A 21228-nucleotide genomic window follows, 5' to 3' on the forward strand; every position below is an offset into this window, starting at 1 on the left:
TCTCTAACGCGTGGGGCGGCCTGGAGGGGGCGGAGAAGGGTTATGAGGAGTGGCTCCTCAACGAGATACGTCGGCTGGAGAGACTCGACCACCTGGCTGAGAAGTTTCGGCAGAAAGCAGCCACCCACGAAGCCTGGACTGAAGGTACCAGAACAAGGCTAAGCGTTTTGCAAGAACACCACTTTTCTGTTAGCTTTTGACCGTTTGAATTGAAAACAAACACTGTAAGTGACCTTAAAGGGGCAATCCGCAGTTACAACAATAGCAAAACTCTGCCCCGCCATTGTTTCTTCCACTCTCAAATGAATGAATGAATGAATGAATGAATGAATGAATGAACGAATGAACGAACGAATGAATGAATGAATGAATGAATGAATGAATGAATGAACGAACGAATGAATGAACGAATGAATGAACGAATGAACGAACGAACGAACGAATGAATGAATGAATGAATGAATGAATGAATGAATGAACGAATGAATGAATGAACGAATGAATGAACGAATGAACGAACGAATGAATGAATGAATGAATGAATGAATGAATGAATGAATGAATGAATATACTGTACATAGCTATGGATTTAAGGACTGACCTGCCATGATATCAAAATTGTAGTTTTAAACATGTTTTGAGGAGGCTATGTAGTGTTTGTTTACGTTTACTTTGTTTACAAACATTGGAGTAAAAACAAGCTTATACGTTGGGTTCTCATGAACTAAACTCACGAGGCGTTATGAGGTTATATTCTTCAAGAATCAATGAGGACACATCATCAATGAGTACACATCAATGAGTACACATCAATGAGTACACATCATCAATGAGTACACATCATCAATGAGTACACATCATCAATGAGTACACATCATCAATGAGTACACATCATTCATTTCTAAGTCCAAAACTGGATGTACAGTAACTGCAGATTGCCCCTTTAATTTTTTAGCCATAAATGATTTGATATGGAATTGAAGACCGCTGTGTGCAGCACCTCTTTAGGCTGGCTTTGTTCAACATACTGTAGATTCTCTATTAGTTGACTTACTTTATCCATTTTCCATTAGGCCTTTATATTGCTGTGTAATGTCTGTGATGTGTGTCTCCCCCTGCAGGTAAGGAGGAGATGCTGCAGGCGCGGGACTTTGAGACGGCCTCTCTGTCTGAGATCAAGGCTCTGCTGAAGAAACACGAGGCCTTCGAGAGCGACCTGGCCGCGCACCAGGACCGCGTAGAGCAGATAGCTGCCATCGCTCAGGAGTTAAAGTAAGGAGGGAGGGAGGGAGGGATGGGTAGAGGGAGGGGTGGAGGGAGGGGTGTAGGGAGGGAGGGAGGGAAGGATGGGTAGAGGGAAGGGTGGAGGGAGGGAGGGGAGGGAGGGATGGATGGGTAGAGGGAGGGATGGGTAGAGGGAGAGAGGGGTAGAGGGAGGGAGGGAGGGAGGGAGGGAGGGGTAGAGGGAGGGGGGAGGGAGGGAGGGGTAGAGGGAGGGGAGGGAGGGAGGGAGGGGTAGAGGGAGGGAAGGAGGGGAGGGAGGGAAATGATGGGTAGAGGGAGGGATGGGTAGAGGGAGGGAGGGAGGGAGGGAGGGGTAGAGGGAGGGAGGGGTAGAGGGAGGGAGGAAGGGGTAGAGGGAGGGAGGGGTAGAGGGAGGGAGGGAGGGATGGGTAGAGGGAGGGAGGGAGGGATGGGTAGAGGGAGGGAGGGAGGGATGGATGGGTAGAGTGAGGGAGGGAGGGAGGGATGGATGGATGGGTAGAGGGAGGGAGGGATGGGTAGAGGGAGGGAGGGAGGGATGGATGAGTAGAGTGAGGGAGGGAGGGAGGGATGGATGGATGGGTAGAGGGAGGGAGTGAGGGAGGGAGGGATGAGTAGAGGGAATCAATCATTTTGTAGTCGAACGTCCACCACTACATCATCGTTGTTAACGGTTTGCCGACAACACAACAGTGGAAGGCCTGATCACCGACAACGACGAGACAGCCTATAGGAAGGAGTTCAGTGACAACAACCTCTCCCTCAACGTGATCAAGACAAAGGAGATGATCGTGGACTACAGGAAAAGGAGGGCCGAGCCACGCCCCCGTTCTCATCGACGGGGTTGTAGTGGAGCAGGTTGAGAGCTTCAAGTTCCTTGGTGTCCACATCACCAACAAGACTGAAAAGATTTAGCATGGGTCCTCAGATCCTCAAAATGTTCTACAGCTGCACCATCGAGAACATCCTGACCGGTTGGCAACTGCTTGGCCTCCAACCGCAAGGCACTACAGAGGTACTGGGTTGTACGCACTACCATCACTGGGGGCCAAGCTTCCTGCCATCCAGGACCTCTATACCAGGCGGTGTCAGAGGAAGGCCCTAAAAATTCACCAGTCACTCAAGTCACAGGCTGTTCTCTCTGCTACAACATGGCAATCGGTACCGGAGCGCCAAGTCTAGGTCCAAAAGGCTTCTTAACAGCTTCTACCCCCAAGCCATAAGACTCCTGAACAGCTAATTTTTTGGTTACTACATGATTCCATATGTGTTATTTCACAGTTTTGATGTCTTCACTATTATTCTACAATGTAACGGTAGTACAAATTAAGAAAAGTGAGTAGGTGTGTCCAAACTTTTGACAATTTTTTATACTTTCTTACCACTTATTTTTCTTAAAACTGCATTGTTGGTTAAGGGGCTTGTCAGTAAGCATTTCACTGTGAGGTCTACTACACCTGTTGTATTCAGCATTTCACTGTCAGGTCTACTACACCTGTTGTATTCAGCATTTCACTGTAAGGGCTACTACACCTGTTGTATTCAGCATTTCACTGTAAGGTCTACTGCACCTGTTGTATTCAGCATTTCACTGTAAGGTCTACTACACCTGTTGTATTCAGCATTTCACTGTCAGGTCTACTACACCTGTTGTATTCAGCATTTCACTGTGAGGTCTACTACACCTGTTGTATTCAGCATTTCACTGTAAGGTCTACTACACCTGTTGTATTCAGCATTTCACTGTGAGGTCTACTACACCTGTTGTATTCAGCATTTCACTGTAAGGTCTACTACACCTGTTGTATTCAGTATTTCACTGTGAGGTCTACTACACCTGTTGTATTCAGCATTTCACTGTAAGGTCTACTACACCTGTTGTATTCAGCATTTCACTGTAAGGTCTACTACACCTGTTGTATTCAGCATTTCACTGTCAGGTCTACTACACCTGTTGTATTCAGCATTTCACTGTAAGGTCTACTACACCTGTTGTATTCAGCATTTCACTGTAAGGTCTACTACACCTGTTGTATTCAGCATTTCACTGTAAGGTCTACTGCACCTGTTGTATTCAGCATTTCACTGTAAGGTCTACTACACCTGTTGTATTCAGCATTTCACTGTAAGGTCTACTACACCTGTTGTATTCAGCATTTCACTGTGAGGTCTACTACACCTGTTGTATTCAGCATTTCACTGTAAGGTCTACTACACCTGTTGTATTCAGCATTTCACTGTAAGGTCTACTACACCTGTTGTATTCAGCATTTCACTGTAAGGTGTACCTACACCTGTTGTATTCAGCATTTCACTGTCAGGTCTACTACACCTGTTGTATTCAGCATTTCACTGTAGGGTCTACCTACACCTGTTGTATTCAGCATTTCACTGTAAGGTCTACCTACACCTGTTGTATTCAGCATTTCACTGTAAGGTCTACTACACCTGTTGTATTCAGCATTTCACTGTAAGGTCTACTACACCTGTTGTATTCAGCATTTCACTGTGAGGTCTACTACACCTGTTGTATTCAGCATTTCACTGTGAGGTCTACTACACCTGTTGTATTCAGCATTTCACTGTAAGGTCTACCTACACCTGTTGTATTCAACATTTCACTGTGAGGTCTACTACACCTGTTGTATTCAGCATTTCACTGTCAGGTCTACTACACCTGTTGTATTCAGTATTTCACTGTAAGGTCTACTACACCTGTTGTATTCAGCATTTCACTGTCAGGTCTACTACACCTGTTGTATTCAGCATTTCACTGTGAGGTCTACTACACCTGTTGTATTCAGCATTTCACTGTAAGGTCTACTACACCTGTTGTATTCAGCATTTCACTGTGAGGTCTACTACACCTGTTGTATTCAGCATTTCACTGTAAGGTCTACTACACCTGTTGTATTCAACATTTCACTGTAAGGTCTACTACACCTGTTGTATTCAACATTTCACTGTCAGGTCTACTACACCTGTTGTATTCAGCATTTCACTGTAAGGTCTACTACACCTGTTGTATTCAGCATTTCACTGTGAGGTCTACTACACCTGTTGTATTCAGCATTTCACTGTAAGGTCTACTACACCTGTTGTATTCAGCATTTCACTGTGAGGTCTACTACACCTGTTGTATTCAACATTTCACTGTGAGGTCTACTACACCTGTTGTATTCAGCATTTCACTGTGAGGTCTACTACACCTGTTGTATTCAGCATTTCACTGTGAGGTCTACTACACCTGTTGTATTCAGTATTTCACTGTAAGGTCTACTACACCTGTTGTATTCAGCATTTCACTGTCAGGTCTACTACACCTGTTGTATTCAGCATTTCACTGTGAGGTCTACTACACCTGTTGTATTCAGCATTTCACTGTCAGGTCTACTACACCTGTTGTATTCAGCATTTCACTGTCAGGTCTACTACACCTGTTGTATTCAGCATTTCACTGTAAGGTCTACTACACCTGTTGTATTCAGCATTTCACTGCGAGGTCTACTACACCTGTTGTATTCAGCATTTCACTGTGAGGTCTACTACACCTGTTGTATTCGGCGCAGGTGACACATAAAATGTGATGTGATATAACGTCTGTCTCTTTCTTGTCCCCCCCCAGTGAGCTAGACTACTATGACTCCCCCAGTGTGAACAGTCGATGCCAGAGGATATGTGACCGATGGGACGCCCTAGGAGCCCTGACCCAGAAACGCAGCGACGCTCTGCAGGTACTGTAGGAGGAACCTGAAACTTAGAATTGCTAGAAAGGACAAAGGCCCCTTCAGACCCACACACATAATGGTAACTAATGTGAATAGGTTCTCTTCTTCACAGTGGAATGACTGTCCAATACTATATGAAGATTTGTATTAATTTATTTGACTTGGACCATGTACAATAAACATTGCCCCAACCTTTGAGTTACACAGATTATTATTCTAGATTATTCTCATCTGTAGTCCTTTGTGATTATTATTCTAGATTATTCTCATCTGTAGTTCTTTGTGATTATTATTCTAGATTATTCTCATCTGTAGTCCTTTGTGATTATTATTCTAGATTATTCTCATCTGTAGTTCTTTGTGATTATTATTCTAGATTATTCTCATCTGTAGTCCTTTGTGATTATTATTCTAGATTATTCTCATCTGTAGTCCTTTGTGATTATTGTTCTAGATTATTCTCATCTGTAGTCCTTTGTGATTATTATTCTAGATTATTCTCATCTGTAGTTCTTTGTGATTATTATTCTAGATTATTCTCATCTGTAGTCCTTTGTGATTATTATCCTAGATTATTCTCATCTGTAGTCCTTTGTGATTATTATTCTAGATGATTTCTCATCTGTAGTCCTTTGTGATTATTATTCTAGATGACTCTCATCTGTAGTCCTTTGTGATTATTATTCTAGATGATTCTCATCTGTAGTCCTTTGTGATTATTATCCTAGATTATTCTCATCTGTAGTCCTTTGTGATTATTATTCTAGATGATTCTCATCTGTAGTCCTTTGTGATTATTATTCTAGATGATTCTCATCTGTAGTCCTTTGTGATTATTATTCTAGATGATTTCTCATCTGTAGTCCTTTGTGATTATTATTCTAGATGATTTCTCATCTGTAGTCCTTTGTGATTATTATTCTAGGTGATTCTCATCTGTAGTCCTTTGTGATTATTATTCTAGATGATTCTCATCTGTAGTCCTTTGTGATTATTATTCTAGATGATTTCTCATCTGTAGTCCTTTGTGATTATTATTCTAGATGACTCTCATCTGTAGTCCTTTGTGATTATTATTCTAGATGATTCTCATCTGTAGTCCTTTGTGATTATTATCCTAGATTATTCTCATCTGTAGTCCTTTGTGATTATTATTCTAGATGATTCTCATCTGTAGTCCTTTGTGATTATTATTCTAGATGATTCTCATCTGTAGTCCTTTGTGATTATTATTCTAGATGATTTCTCATCTGTAGTCCTTTGTGATTATTATTCTAGATGATTTCTCATCTGTAGTCCTTTGTGATTATTATTCTAGATGATTTCTCATCTGTAGTCCTTTGTGATTATTATTCTAGATGACTCTCATCTGTAGTCCTTTGTGATTATTATTCTAGATGACTCTCATCTGTAGTCTTTTGTGATTATTATTCTAGATGATTTCTCATCTGTAGTCCTTTGTGATTATTATTCTAGATGACTCTCATCTGTAGTCCTTTGTGATTATTATTCTAGATTATTCTCATCTGTAGTCCTTTGTGATTATTATTCTAGATGACTCTCATCTGTAGTCCTTTGTGATTATTATTCTAGATGACTCTCATCTGTAGTCCTTTGTGATTATTATTCTAGATGATTTCTCATCTGTAGTCCTTTGTGATTATTATTCTAGATGATTTCTCATCTGTAGTCCTTTGTGATTATTATTCTAGATTATTCTCATCTGTAGTCCTTTGTGATTATTATTCTAGATGATTTCTCATCTATAGTCCTTAGTGATTATTATTCTAGATGATTCTCATCTGTAGTCCTTTGTGATTATTATTCTAGATTATTCTCATCTGTAGTCCTTTGTGATTATTATTCTAGATTATTCTCATCTGTAGTCCTTTGTGATTATTATTCTAGATGATTTCTCATCTGTAGTCCTTTGTGATTATTGTTCTAAATGATTCTCATCTGTAGTCCTTTGTGATTATTATCCTAGATTATTTCTCATCTGTAGTCCTTTGTGATTATTATTCTAGATTATTCTCATCTGTAGTCCTTTGTGATTATTATTCTAGATGATTTCTCATCTGTAGTCCTTTGTGATTATTATTCTAGATTATTCTCATCTGTAGTCCTTTGTGATTATTATTCTAGATGATTTCTCATCTGTAGTCCTTTGTGATTATTATTCTAGATTATTCTCATCTGTAGTCCTTTGTGATTATTATTCTAGATGACTCTCATCTGTAGTCCTTTGTGATTATTATTCTAGATTATTCTCATCTGTAGTCCTTTGTGATTATTATTCTAGATGATTCTCATCTGTAGTCCTTTGTGATTATTATTCTAGATGACTCTCATCTGTAGTCCTTTGTGATTATTATTCTAGATTATTCTCATCTGTAGTCCTTTGTGATTATTATTCTAGATGATTTCTCATCTGTAGTCCTTTGTGATTATTATTCTAGATTATTCTCATCTGTAGTCCTTTGTGATTATTATTCTAGATGACTCTCATCTGTAGTCCTTTGTGATTATTATTCTAGATGACTCTCATCTGTAGTCCTTTGTGATTATTATTCTAGATGACTCTCATCTGTAGTCCTTTGTGATTATTATTCTAGATTATTCTCATCTGTAGTCCTTTGTGATTATTATTCTAGATTATTCTCATCTGTAGTCCTTTGTGATTATTATTCTAGATGACTCTCATCTGTAGTCCTTTGTGATTATTATTCTAGATGACTCTCATCTGTAGTCCTTTGTGATTATTATTCTAGATTATTCTCATCTGTAGTCCTTTGTGATTATTATTCTAGATGATTCTCATCTGTAGTCCTTTGTGATTATTATTCTAGATGATTTCTCATCTGTAGTCCTTTGTGATTATTATTCTAGATGACTCTCATCTGTAGTCCTTTGTGATTATTATTCTAGATGATTTCTCATCTGTAGTCCTTTGTGATTATTATTCTAGATGATTTCTCATCTGTAGTCCTTTGTGATTATTATTCTAGATGATTCTCATCTGTAGTCCTTTGTGATTATTATTCTAGATGACTCTCATCTGTAGTCCTTTGTGATTATTATTCTAGATGACTCTCATCTGTAGTCCTTTGTGATTATTATTCTAGATGATTTCTCATCTGTAGTCCTTTGTGATTATTATTCTAGATGATTTCTCATCTGTAGTCCTTTGTGATTATTATTCTAGATGATTTCTCATCTGTAGTCCTTTGTGATTATTATTCTAGATTATTCTCATCTGTAGTCCTTTGTGATTATTATTCTAGATGACTCTCATCTGTATTCCTTTGTGATTATTATTCTAGATTATTCTCATCTGTAGTCCTTTGTGGTTATTATTCTAGATGACTCTCATCTGTAGTCCTTTGTGATTATTATTCTAGATGATTTCTCATCTGTAGTCCTTTGTGATTATTATTCTAGATGACTCTCATCTGTAGTCCTTTGTGATTATTATTCTAGATGACTCTCATCTGTAGTCCTTTGTGATTATTATTCTAGATTATTCTCATCTGTAGTCCTTTGTGATTATTATTCTAGATGATTCTCATCTGTAGTCCTTTGTGATTATTATTCTAGATGACTCTCATCTGTAGTCCTTTGTGATTATTATTCTAGATGATTCTCATCTGTAGTCCTTTGTGATTATTATTCTAGATTATTCTCATCTGTAGTCCTTTGTGATTATTATTGTAGATGATTTCTCATCTGTAGTCCTTTGTGATTATTATTCTAGATTATTCTCATCTGTAGTCCTTTGTGATTATTATTCTAGATTATTCTCATCTGTAGTCCTTTGTGATTATTATTCTAGATGATTTCTCATCTGTAGTCCTTTGTGATTATTATTCTAGATTATTCTCATCTGTAGTCCTTTGTGATTATTATTCTAAATGATTCTCATCTGTAGTCCTTTGTGATTATTATTCTAGATTATTCTCATCTGTAGTCCTTTGTGATTATTATTCTAAATGATTCTCATCTGTAGTCCTTTGTGATTATTATTCTAGATTATTCTCATCTGTAGTCCTTTGTGATTATTATTCTAGGTGATTCTCATCTGTAGTCCTTTGTGATTATTATTCTAGATGATTTCTCATCTGTAGTCCTTTGTGATTATTATTCTAGATGACTCTCATCTGTAGTCCTTTGTGATTATTATTCTAGATGACTCTCATCTGTAGTCCTTTGTGATTATTATTCTAGATGACTCTCATCTGTAGTCCTTTGTGATTATTATTCTAGATTATTCTCATCTGTAGTCCTTTGTGATTATTATTCTAGATTATTCTCATCTGTAGTCCTTTGTGATTATTATTCTAGATGACTCTCATCTGTAGTCCTTTGTGATTATTATTCTAGATGACTCTCATCTGTAGTCCTTTGTGATTATTATTCTAGATGACTCTCATCTGTAGTCCTTTGTGATTATTATTCTAGATTATTCTCATCTGTAGTCCTTTGTGATTATTATTCTAGATGACTCATCTGTAGTCCTTTGTGATTATTATTCTAGATTATTCTCATCTGTAGTCCTTTGTGATTATTATTCTAGATGACTCTCATCTGTAGTCCTTTGTGATTATTATTCTAGATGATTTCTCATCTGTAGTCCTTTGTGATTATTATTCTAGATGACTCTCATCTGTAGTCCTTTGTGATTATTATTCTAGATGACTCTCATCTGTAGTCCTTTGTGATTATTATTCTAGATTATTCTCATCTGTAGTCCTTTGTGATTATTATTCTAGATGACTCTCATCTGTAGTCCTTTGTGATTATTATTCTAGATTATTCTCATCTGTAGTCCTTTGTGATTATTATTCTAGATGACTCTCATCTGTAGTCCTTTGTGATTATTATTCTAGATTATTCTCATCTGTAGTCCTTTGTGGTTATTATTCTAGATGACTCTCATCTGTAGTCCTTTGTGATTATTATTCTAGATGATTTCTCATCTGTAGTCCTTTGTGATTATTATTCTAGATGACTCTCATCTGTAGTCCTTTGTGATTATTATTCTAGATGACTCTCATCTGTAGTCCTTTGTGATTATTATTCTAGATTATTCTCATCTGTAGTCCTTTGTGATTATTATTCTAGATGATTCTCATCTGTAGTCCTTTGTGATTATTATTCTAGATGACTCTCATCTGTAGTCCTTTGTGATTATTATTCTAGATGATTCTCATCTGTAGTCCTTTGTGATTATTATTCTAGATTATTCTCATCTGTAGTCCTTTGTGATTATTATTGTAGATGATTTCTCATCTGTAGTCCTTTGTGATTATTATTCTAGATTATTCTCATCTGTAGTCCTTTGTGATTATTATTCTAGATTATTCTCATCTGTAGTCCTTTGTGATTATTATTCTAGATGATTTCTCATCTGTAGTCCTTTGTGATTATTATTCTAGATTATTCTCATCTGTAGTCCTTTGTGATTATTATTCTAAATGATTCTCATCTGTAGTCCTTTGTGATTATTATTCTAGATTATTCTCATCTGTAGTCCTTTGTGATTATTATTCTAGGTGATTCTCATCTGTAGTCCTTTGTGATTATTATTCTAGATGATTTCTCATCTGTAGTCCTTTGTGATTATTATTCTAGATGACTCTCATCTGTAGTCCTTTGTGATTATTATTCTAGATGACTCTCATCTGTAGTCCTTTGTGATTATTATTCTAGATGACTCTCATCTGTAGTCCTTTGTGATTATTATTCTAGATTATTCTCATCTGTAGTCCTTTGTGATTATTATTCTAGATTATTCTCATCTGTAGTCCTTTGTGATTATTATTCTAGATGACTCTCATCTGTAGTCCTTTGTGATTATTATTCTAGATGACTCTCATCTGTAGTCCTTTGTGATTATTATTCTAGATTATTCTCATCTGTAGTCCTTTGTGATTATTATTCTAGATGACTCTCATCTGTAGTCCTTTGTGATTATTATTCTAGATTATTCTCATCTGTAGTCCTTTGTGATTATTATTCTAGATGACTCTCATCTGTAGTCCTTTGTGATTATTATTCTAGATGACTCTCATCTGTAGTCCTTTGTGATTATTATTCTAGATTATTCTCATCTGTAGTCCTTTGTGATTATTATTCTAGATGACTCTCATCTGTAGTCCTTTGTGATTATTATTCTAGATTATTCTCATCTGTAGTCCTTTGTGATTATTATTCTAGATGATTCTCATCTGTAGTCCTTTGTGATTATTATTCTAGATGACTCTCATCTGTAGTCCTTTGTGATTATTATTCTAGATGATTCTCATCTGTAGTCCTTTGTGATTATTATTCTAGATTATTCTCATCTGTAGTCCTTTGTGATTATTATTCTAGATGATTTCTCATCTGTAGTCCTTTGTGATTATTATTCTAGATTATTCTCATCTGTAGTCCTTTGTGATTATTATTCTAGATGATTTCTCATCTGTAGTCCTTTGTGATTATTATTCTAGATTATTCTCATCTGTAGTCCTTTGTGATTATTATTCTAAATGATTCTCATCTGTAGTCCTTTGTGATTATTATTCTAGATTATTCTCATCTGTAGTCCTTTGTGATTATTATTCTAGATGATTCTCATCTGTAGTCCTTTGTGATTATTATTCTAGATGATTTCTCATCTGTAGTCCTTTGTGATTCTTATCCTAGATGATTTCTCATCTGTAGTCCTTTGTGATTATTATTCTAGATTATTCTCATCTGTAGTCCTTTGTGATTATTATTCTAGATGACTCTCTTCTGTAGTCCTTTGTGATTATTATTCTAGATTATTCTCATCTGTAGTCCTTTGTGATTATTATTCTAGATGATTCTCATCTGTAGTCCTTTGTGATTATTATTCTAGATGACTCTCATCTGTAGTCCTTTGTGATTATTATTCTAGATGATTCTCATCTGTAGTCCTTTGTGATTATTATTCTAGATTATTCTCATCTGTAGTCCTTTGTGATTATTATTCTAGATTATTCTCATCTGTAGTCCTTTGTGATTATTATTCTAGATTATTCTCATCTGTAGTCCTTTGTGATTATTATTCTAGATTATTCTCATCTGTAGTCCTTTGTGATTAGTATTCTAGATGATTTCTCATCTGTAGTCCTTTGTGATTATTATTCTAGATTATTCTCATCTGTAGTCCTTTGTGATTATTATTCTAAATGATTCTCATCTGTAGTCCTTTGTGATTATTATTCTAGATTATTCTCATCTGTAGTCCTTTGTGATTATTATTCTAGATGATTTCTCATCTGTAGTCCTTTGTGATTCTTATCCTAGATGATTTCTCATCTGTAGTCCTTTGTGATTATTATTCTAGATTATTCTCATCTGTAGTCCTTTGTGATTATTATTCTAAATGATTCTCATCTGTAGTCCTTTGTGATTATTATTCTAGATGATTCTCATCTGTAGTCCTTTGTGATTATTATTCTAGATGATTTCTCATCTGTAGTCCTTTGTGATTCTTATCCTAGATGATTTCTCATCTGTAGTCCTTTGTGATTATTATTCTAGATTATTCTCATCTGTAGTCCTTTGTGATTATTATTCTAGATGATTTCTCATCTGTAGTCCTTTGTGATTATTATTCTAGATTATTCTCATCTGTAGTCCTTTGTGATTATTATTCTAGATGATTCTCATCTGTAGTCCTTTGTGATTATTATTCTAGATTATTCTCATCTGTAGTCCTTTGTGATTATTATTCTAGATTATTCTCATCTGTAGTCCTTTGTGATTATTATCCTAGATGATTCTCATCTGTAGTCCTTTGTGATTATTATCCTAGATTATTCTCATCTGTAGTCCTTTGTGATTATTATTCTAGATTATTCTCATCTGTAGTCCTTTGTGATTATTATCCTAGATGATTCTCATCTGTAGTCCTTTGTGATTATTATCCTAGATGATTCTCATCTGTAGGCCTTTGTGATTATTATCCTAGATGATTTATCTGTAGTCCTTTGTGATTATTATTCTAGATTATTCTCATCTGTAGTCCTTTGTGATTATTATTCTAGATGACTCTCATCTGTAGTCCTTTGTGATTATTATTCTAGATTATTCTCATCTGTAGTCCTTTGTGATTATTATTCTAGATGACTCTCATCTGTAGTCCTTTGTGATTATTATTCTAGATTATTCTCATCTGTAGTCCTTTGTGATTATTATTCTAGATGACTCTCATCTGTAGTCCTTTGTGATTATTATTCTAGATGACTCTCATCTGTAGTCCTTTGTGATTATTATTCTAGATTATTCTCACCTGTAGTCCTTTGTGATTATTATTCTAGATGACTCTCATCTGTAGTCCTTTGTGATTATTATTCTAGATTATTCTCATCTGTAGTCCTTTGTGATTATTATTCTAGATGATTCTCATCTGTAGTCCTTTGTGATTATTATTCTAGATGACTCTCATCTGTAGTCCTTTGTGATTATTATTCTAGATGATTCTCATCTGTAGTCCTTTGTGATTATTATTCTAGATTATTCTCATCTGTAGTCCTTTGTGATTATTATTCTAGATGATTTCTCATCTGTAGTCCTTTGTGATTATTATTCTAGATTATTCTCATCTGTAGTCCTTTGTGATTATTATTCTAGATGATTTCTCATCTGTAGTCCTTTGTGATTATTATTCTAGATTATTCTCATCTGTAGTCCTTTGTGATTATTATTCTAAATGATTCTCATCTGTAGTCCTTTGTGATTATTATTCTAGATTATTCTCATCTGTAGTCCTTTGTGATTATTATTCTAGATGATTCTCATCTGTAGTCCTTTGTGATTATTATTCTAGATGATTTCTCATCTGTAGTCCTTTGTGATTCTTATCCTAGATGATTTCTCATCTGTAGTCCTTTGTGATTATTATTCTAGATTATTCTCATCTGTAGTCCTTTGTGATTATTATTCTAGATGACTCTCATCTGTAGTCCTTTGTGATTATTATTCTAGATTATTCTCATCTGTAGTCCTTTGTGATTATTATTCTAGATGATTCTCATCTGTAGTCCTTTGTGATTATTATTCTAGATGACTCTCATCTGTAGTCCTTTGTGATTATTATTCTAGATGATTCTCATCTGTAGTCCTTTGTGATTATTATTCTAGATTATTCTCATCTGTAGTCCTTTGTGATTATTATTCTAGATGATTTCTCATCTGTAGTCCTTTGTGATTATTATTCTAGATTATTCTCATCTGTAGTCCTTTGTGATTATTATTCTAGATTATTCTCATCTGTAGTCCTTTGTGATTATTATTCTAGATGATTTCTCATCTGTAGTCCTTTGTGATTATTATTCTAGATTATTCTCATCTGTAGTCCTTTGTGATTATTATTCTAAATGATTCTCATCTGTAGTCCTTTGTGATTATTATTCTAGATTATTCTCATCTGTAGTCCTTTGTGATTATTATTCTAGATGATTTCTCATCTGTAGTCCTTTGTGATTCTTATCCTAGATGATTTCTCATCTGTAGTCCTTTGTGATTATTATTCTAGATTATTCTCATCTGTAGTCCTTTGTGATTATTATTCTAAATGATTCTCATCTGTAGTCCTTTGTGATTATTATTCTAGATGATTCTCATCTGTAGTCCTTTGTGATTATTATTCTAGATGATTTCTCATCTGTAGTCCTTTGTGATTCTTATCCTAGATGATTTCTCATCTGTAGTCCTTTGTGATTATTATTCTAGATTATTCTCATCTGTAGTCCTTTGTGATTATTATTCTAGATGATTTCTCATCTGTAGTCCTTTGTGATTATTATTCTAGATTATTCTCATCTGTAGTCCTTTGTGATTATTATTCTAGATGATTCTCATCTGTAGTCCTTTGTGATTATTATTCTAGATTATTCTCATCTGTAGTCCTTTGTGATTATTATTCTAGATTATTCTCATCTGTAGTCCTTTGTGATTATTATTCTAGATGATTCTCATCTGTAGTCCTTTGTGATTATTATCCTAGATTATTCTCATCTGTAGTCCTTTGTGATTATTATTCTAGATTATTCTCATCTGTAGTCCTTTGTGATTATTATCCTAGATGATTCTCATCTGTAGTCCTTTGTGATTATTATCCTAGATGATTCTCATCTGTAGGCCTTTGTGATTATTATCCTAGATGATTTATCTGTAGTCCTTTGTGATTATTATTCTAGATTATTCTCATCTGTAGTCCTTTGTGATTATTATTCTAGATGATTTCTCATCTGTAGTCCTTTGTGATTATTATTCTAGATTATTCTCATCTGTAGTCCTTTGTGATTATTATTCTAGATTATTCTCATCTGTAGTCCTTTGTGATTATTATTCTAGATTATTTCTCATCTGTAGTCCTTTGTGATTATTGTTCTAGATGATTCTCATCTGTAGTCCTTTGTGATTATTATTCTAGATGATTCTCATCTGTAGTCCTTTGTGATTATTATTCTAGATGATTTCTCATCTGTAGTCCTTTGTGATTATTATTCTAGATGATTTCTCATCTGTAGTCCTTTGTGATTATTATTCTAGATTATTCTCATCTGTAGTCCTTTGTGATTATTATTCTAGATTATTCTCATCTGTAGTCCTTTGTGATTATTATTCTAGATGATTCTCATCTGTAGTCCTTTGTGATTATTATTCTAGATGACTCTCATCTGTAGTCCTTTGTGATTATTATTCTAGATGACTCTCATCTGTAGTCCTTTGTGATTATTATTCTAAATGATTCTCATCTGTAGTCCTTTGTGATTATTATTCTAGATGATTTCTCATCTGTAGTCCTTTGTGATTATTATTCTAGATTATTCTCATCTGTAGTCCTTTGTGATTATTATTCTAAATGATTCTCATCTGTAGTCCTTTGTGATTATTATTCTAGTTTATTCTCATCTGTAGTCCTTTGTGATTATTATTCTAGATGATTCTCATCTGTAGTCCTTTGTGATTATTATTCTAGATTATTCTCATCTGTAGTCCTTTGTGATTATTATTCTAGATTATTCTCATCTGTAGTCCTTTGTGATTATTATCCTAGAGGATTCTCATCTATAGTCCTTTGTGATTATTATCCTAGATTATTCTCATCTGTAGTCCTTTGTGATTATTATTCTAGATTATTCTCATCTGTAGTCCTTTGTGATTATTATTCTAGATGACTCTCATCTGTAGTCCTTTGTGATTATTATTCTAGATGATTCTCATCTGTAGTCCTTTGTGATTATTATTCTAGATGATTTCTCATCTGTAGTCCTTTGTGATTATTATTCTAGATGATTTCTCATCTGTAGTCCTTTGTGATTATTATTCTAGATTATTCTCATCTGTAGTCCTTTGTGATTATTATTCTAGATTATTCTCATCTGTAGTCCTTTGTGATTATTATTCTAGATTATTCTCATCTGTAGTCCTTTGTGATTATTATTCTAGATTATTCTCATCTGTAGTCCTTTGTGATTATTATTCTAGATGACTCTCATCTGTAGTCCTTTGTGATTATTATTCTAGATGACTCTCATCTGTAGTCCTTTGTGATTATTATTCTAGATGATTCTCATCTCTAGTCCTTTGTGTTCAATGTAGTCAATTGACTTTCGTCTTGCTCCCAGTCTTAACAATGCGCTGACCGTTTTCTTTCTCTCTCTCTCTCTCTCTCTCTCTCTCTCTCTCTCTCTCTCTCTGTCTCTCTCTCTCTCTCTCTCTCTCTCTCTCTCTCTCTCTCTCGCTCTCTCTCTCTCTCTCTGAAACAGAGAACTGAGAAGCTTCTGGAGACCATAGACGAGTTATATCTGGAGTTTGCCAAGCGAGCTGCTCCGTTCAACAACTGGATGGAGGGAGCCATGGAGGATCTGCAGGACACCTTTATAGTTCACACCATAGAGGAGATACAGGTTAGCGTATACACATGCACACACACACACACATACGCACGCACGCATGCACACACACACACACAGATTTAAAAACACAATTCTTGGCATCTTTTGATCCTGTGTGTGTGTGTGTGTGTGTGTGTGTGTGTGTGTGTGTGTGTGTGTGTGTGTGTGTCTCTGTCTGTCTTTCCCTCCCACAGGGTCTCAGTACAGCCCACGAGCAGTTTAAAGCCACTCTCCCTGATGCGGATAAGGAACGCGGTGCCATCCTGGGAATCCACAATGAGATCGCCAAGATAGTGGCCACCTATCATGTGAACATGGCTGGTACCAACCCTTACACCACCATCAACCCTCAGGGCATCAACGCCAAATGGGACAAGGTACACCAGCAACTAGAGTTGCAAAAAATTCCTGGTAACACTCCCAAAATTCCCAAGTTCTCCAGAAATCCTGGTTGGAGGATTCCTGCACTACCTTCTTATTATCATCTAGTGTCCAAGGGGTTAAACCTCATCAGGTGACCAAGGTACTTAGATAGCAGAGGGATAAAACGAGCCCTCGTGGGTCTAACTACGTGTGTGTCCCGTTGTCTGTCATTCCCCAGGTGAGACAGCTGGTTCCCCAGAGGGACCAGGCTCTGATCGAAGAGCACGCCCGGCAGCAGAACAACGAGCGTCTCCGCAGGCAGTTCGCCAACCAAGCCAACGTCATCGGGCCCTGGATCCAGACCAAGATGGAGGTCAGTCCACACACATATCCTAGACCAACCCCTGACCTCTAACCTTTACCCTAATCCAACCAAGCCAACGTCATCGGGCCCTGGATCCAGACCAAGATGGAAGTCAGTCCACACACTTATCCTAGACCAACCCCTGACCTCTAACCTTTACCCTAATCCTAACCCAACCATGCCAACGTCATCAGGGCCTTGGATCGAAAACAAGATGGAGGTGACCCAGAGTAGAGAACCAGAATGTTCTATTCATTCTATTTCCATGGTCCAAAGTCCAGGCAGAGCAGAAAGGACCATTACTACTGGTATTATAACTTACTGGCTCCATAGGTTCCTTTGGGGGTATTGCTATCAATATCAGAACACTGCACTGTAATGTCCTGCAGAACTGGATTTGGACTCAGAATGAAAGACTCTGAATGCTTGCGACTTGTGACTGGACTTGGACTCTGAATGAAAGACTCTGAATGCTTGGGACTTGTGACTGGACTTGGACTCTGAATGAAAGACTCTGAATGCTTGCGACTTGTGACTGGACTTGGACTCTGAATGCTTGGGACTTGTGACTGGACTTGGACTCTGAATGAAAGACTCTGAATGCTTGGGACTTGTGACTGGACTTGGACTCTGAATGAAAGACTCTGAATGCTTGGGACTTGTGACTGGACTTGGACTCTGAATGCTTGGGACTTGTGACTGGACTTGGACTCTGAATGCTTGGGACTTGTGACTGGACTTGTGGTTTAGTGACTTGACTACAATACTAGCGTCCTGGGTGTACAATCCACAACTCATATTACCAGCCCCTGCCGTCCGGCCCCACGGACCCCCATTAAAAAGAGTGTCACTTCATAGTCAGTGTTCTCAGAGCGGTCGGGTCCGAGGTGCTGGTTTAGATCGGTCGGGTCCGAGGTGCTGGTTTAGATCGGTCGGGTCCGAGGTGCTGGTTTAGAGCGGTCGGGTCCGAGGTGCTGGTTTAGATCGGTCGGGTTCGAGGTGCTGGTTTAGATCGGTCGGGTCCGGGTTAGAGGTGAGAGCAGTTTTGGTTCTTTGTTCTCATGCCTGTTTTTCACCAACCAATTCAAACAGTCTCTGTTCTCTAGTCTCTATTCTGTCCAGTTGGGGTTTAACCCTCCCTCTCCTGGGGATGGTTTCATACTTGGCAGAATGAACCCCCTCCTCCTCCACCTCTGTGTTTCTCTCTCTGCAGGAGATTGGTCGCATCTCCATCGAGATGCACGGAACCCTGGAGGATCAGCTGACCCACCTCCGCCAATACGAGAAGAACATTGTCAACTACAAGCCAAAGATCGACCAATTGGAGGGAGACCACCAACTGATTCAGGAAGCTCTCATCTTCGACAACAAGCACACCAACTACACCATGGAGGTAAGAACGCAAACGATATCGAGATCGGGTACAATTCTTATTGGGACCCGCAGAACCTTCACAATACGTTTTTGAATGTGTGACATTACGATGACTATCTTGGGTCTGATCACCCCCCCCCCCCTCCCCGCAGCATATCCGTGTGGGCTGGGAGCAGCTCTTGACCACCATCGCCAGAACCATCAACGAGATCGAGAACCAGATTCTGACGAGGGACGCCAAGGGCATCAGCCAGGACCAGATGAACGAGTTCAGAGCCTCCTTCAACCACTTCGACAGGGTCAGTTTCACGGAGAAGAGACCATACAGGGAGGAAGAGGTGCTGTGTGTGGGGGGGGGGGGGGGGGTAGACCGTTTTAGGGTCAGTTTCACAGAGAAGAGACCGTACAGGGAGGAAGAGGTGCTGTGGGGGGGGGGGGGGGGGGTAGACCGTTTTAGGGTCAGTTTCACGGAGACTACAGGGCATGGAGCAGAGAAGAGACCGTACAGGGAGGAAGAGGTGCTGTGGAAGGGGGGTAGACCGTTTTAGGGTCAGTTTCATGGAGACTACAGGCCATAGAGCAGAGAAGAAGAGGTTTCACAGTACACTCATTGTCTACCCTACTGATATTTATGAGTATATGAGGGGAGATATAAGATCACAAACTGTTCCAGAGACTATACCTTACCCCCCCCCCCCCCCCCCCCCCCCCTCTCCCCTCTCCCAGATCACAGTGTTTACATCAGTGTGAAGAACACAACCTATTATGGATTGATTTTTTAAAATTTTTATATTACACACTTCCCTTCCTTCCTACACACTCCTCCGTATCCCCAACCGAGCCTTTGTAGATGGACTCCACCGTTACGTTTCTCCATGACCTCATGCATTCTTCCGTAGCCACGCTGTTGTTCAGCAGTCAGTAATAACCGCAGTTAAATAACCATGGAAGGGAAATCGTTCTAGTGTCTGTCATGGAAGGGAAATCGTTCTAGTGTCTGTCATGGAAGGGAAATCGTTCTAGTGTCTGTCATGGAAGGGAAATCGTTCTAGTGTCTGTCATGGAAGGGAAATCGTTCTAGTGTCTGTCATGGAAGGGAAATCCTTCTAGTGTCTGTCATGGAAGGGAAATCGTTCTAGTGTCTGTCATGGAAGGGAAATCGTTCTAGTGTCTGTCATGGAAGGGAAATCCTTCTAGTGTCTGTCATGGAAGGGAAATCGTTCTAGTGTCTGTCATGGAAGGGAAATCGTTCTAGTGTCTGTCATGGAAGGGAAATCGTTCTAGTGTCTGTCATGGAAGGGAAGTCGTTCTAGTGTCTGTCATGGAAGGGAAGTCGTTCTAGTGTCTGTCATGGAAGGGAAGTCGTTCTAGTGTCTGTCATGGAAGGGAAATCGTTCTAGTGTCTGTCATGGAAGGGAAATCGTTCTAGTGTCTGTCATGGAAGGGAAATCCTTCTAGTGTCTGTCATGGAAGGGAAATCGTTCTAGTGTCTGTCATGGAAGGGAAATCGTTCTAGTGTCTGTCATGGAAGGGAAGTCGTTCTAGTGTCTGTCATGTCTTTCCGCTCGCTGGCGATGACGCAGAGTTTTTTTAGGGCGGTTATGTTATGTTGTTGTTTTTAGGTTATGAGTTCGTGAGGTTTATTGGAGTCTATTGGAGGCAGATATGTAGGGACAACTTTTCCCCCAGAGACATGTGGCTGTAGAGCGTGTCCCTATGGCCTTACAAGGTTTTACAGTCATGTCTCAGACTAAGGGGAAAAATATGTTTTATACCAGGGTTTCACAAACTCCCCCTCTCCCCCCTGCCTCTCCCCCTCTCCCCCTCCCCCCCCGCCCCTCCCCCCCCGCCCCTCCCCCCCTCTCCCCCCGCCCCTCCCCAGCACAAGAATTTCTGAATCAGTTCCGAGGGGCAAAAACCTAAATGTTCACCACTTGACTTTGGGAACCACTGTGTTACTTGATGTATGAGGGACATATATGCCTGTCGCACACCGTAACACAAAGCCGTTTGCCTGTCACACTGTGCCGAACTACCTCTGAATGAATGTCCTGTCACTGGACCAAACACAGCACTGTGTCACAGCCTCAGCACCTCAGGTCCTAACGTGTATTGTGTTCTCTGTCTCTTCTTGTGCATGGCCCCAACCCCGTATCATCCATCCACCCTTATCATCCATCCACCTTTATCCCCAACCCCTTATCATCCATCCACCCCTATC

General features: G+C 38.2%; 1 protein-coding gene across 5 annotated transcripts in view; it reads left to right on the plus strand.

The window, feature by feature from the left end:
• Nucleotides 1-21228, plus strand: part of LOC110512290 (alpha-actinin-1-like) — a 116224-nt gene that overhangs the window by 88021 nt on the left and 6975 nt on the right. For all 5 annotated transcript variants that reach the window (XM_036955342.1, XM_036955344.1, XM_036955343.1 and 2 more), the window contains 8 exons: nucleotides 1-144; nucleotides 1122-1272; nucleotides 4889-4997; nucleotides 16778-16918; nucleotides 17101-17283; nucleotides 17508-17642; nucleotides 18847-19026; nucleotides 19160-19306. The exon at nucleotides 1-144 is cut by the window's left edge and continues 4 nt beyond it. In XM_036955342.1, the coding sequence (XP_036811237.1) occupies nucleotides 1-144; nucleotides 1122-1272; nucleotides 4889-4997; nucleotides 16778-16918; nucleotides 17101-17283; nucleotides 17508-17642; nucleotides 18847-19026; nucleotides 19160-19306 (1190 nt within the window). The remainder of the gene's footprint in view (nucleotides 145-1121; nucleotides 1273-4888; nucleotides 4998-16777; nucleotides 16919-17100; nucleotides 17284-17507; nucleotides 17643-18846; nucleotides 19027-19159; nucleotides 19307-21228) is intronic.

Source organism: Oncorhynchus mykiss, chromosome 19 (assembly GCF_013265735.2).
Source record: "Oncorhynchus mykiss isolate Arlee chromosome 19, USDA_OmykA_1.1, whole genome shotgun sequence".
Classification (NCBI taxonomy): domain Eukaryota; kingdom Metazoa; phylum Chordata; class Actinopteri; order Salmoniformes; family Salmonidae; genus Oncorhynchus; species Oncorhynchus mykiss.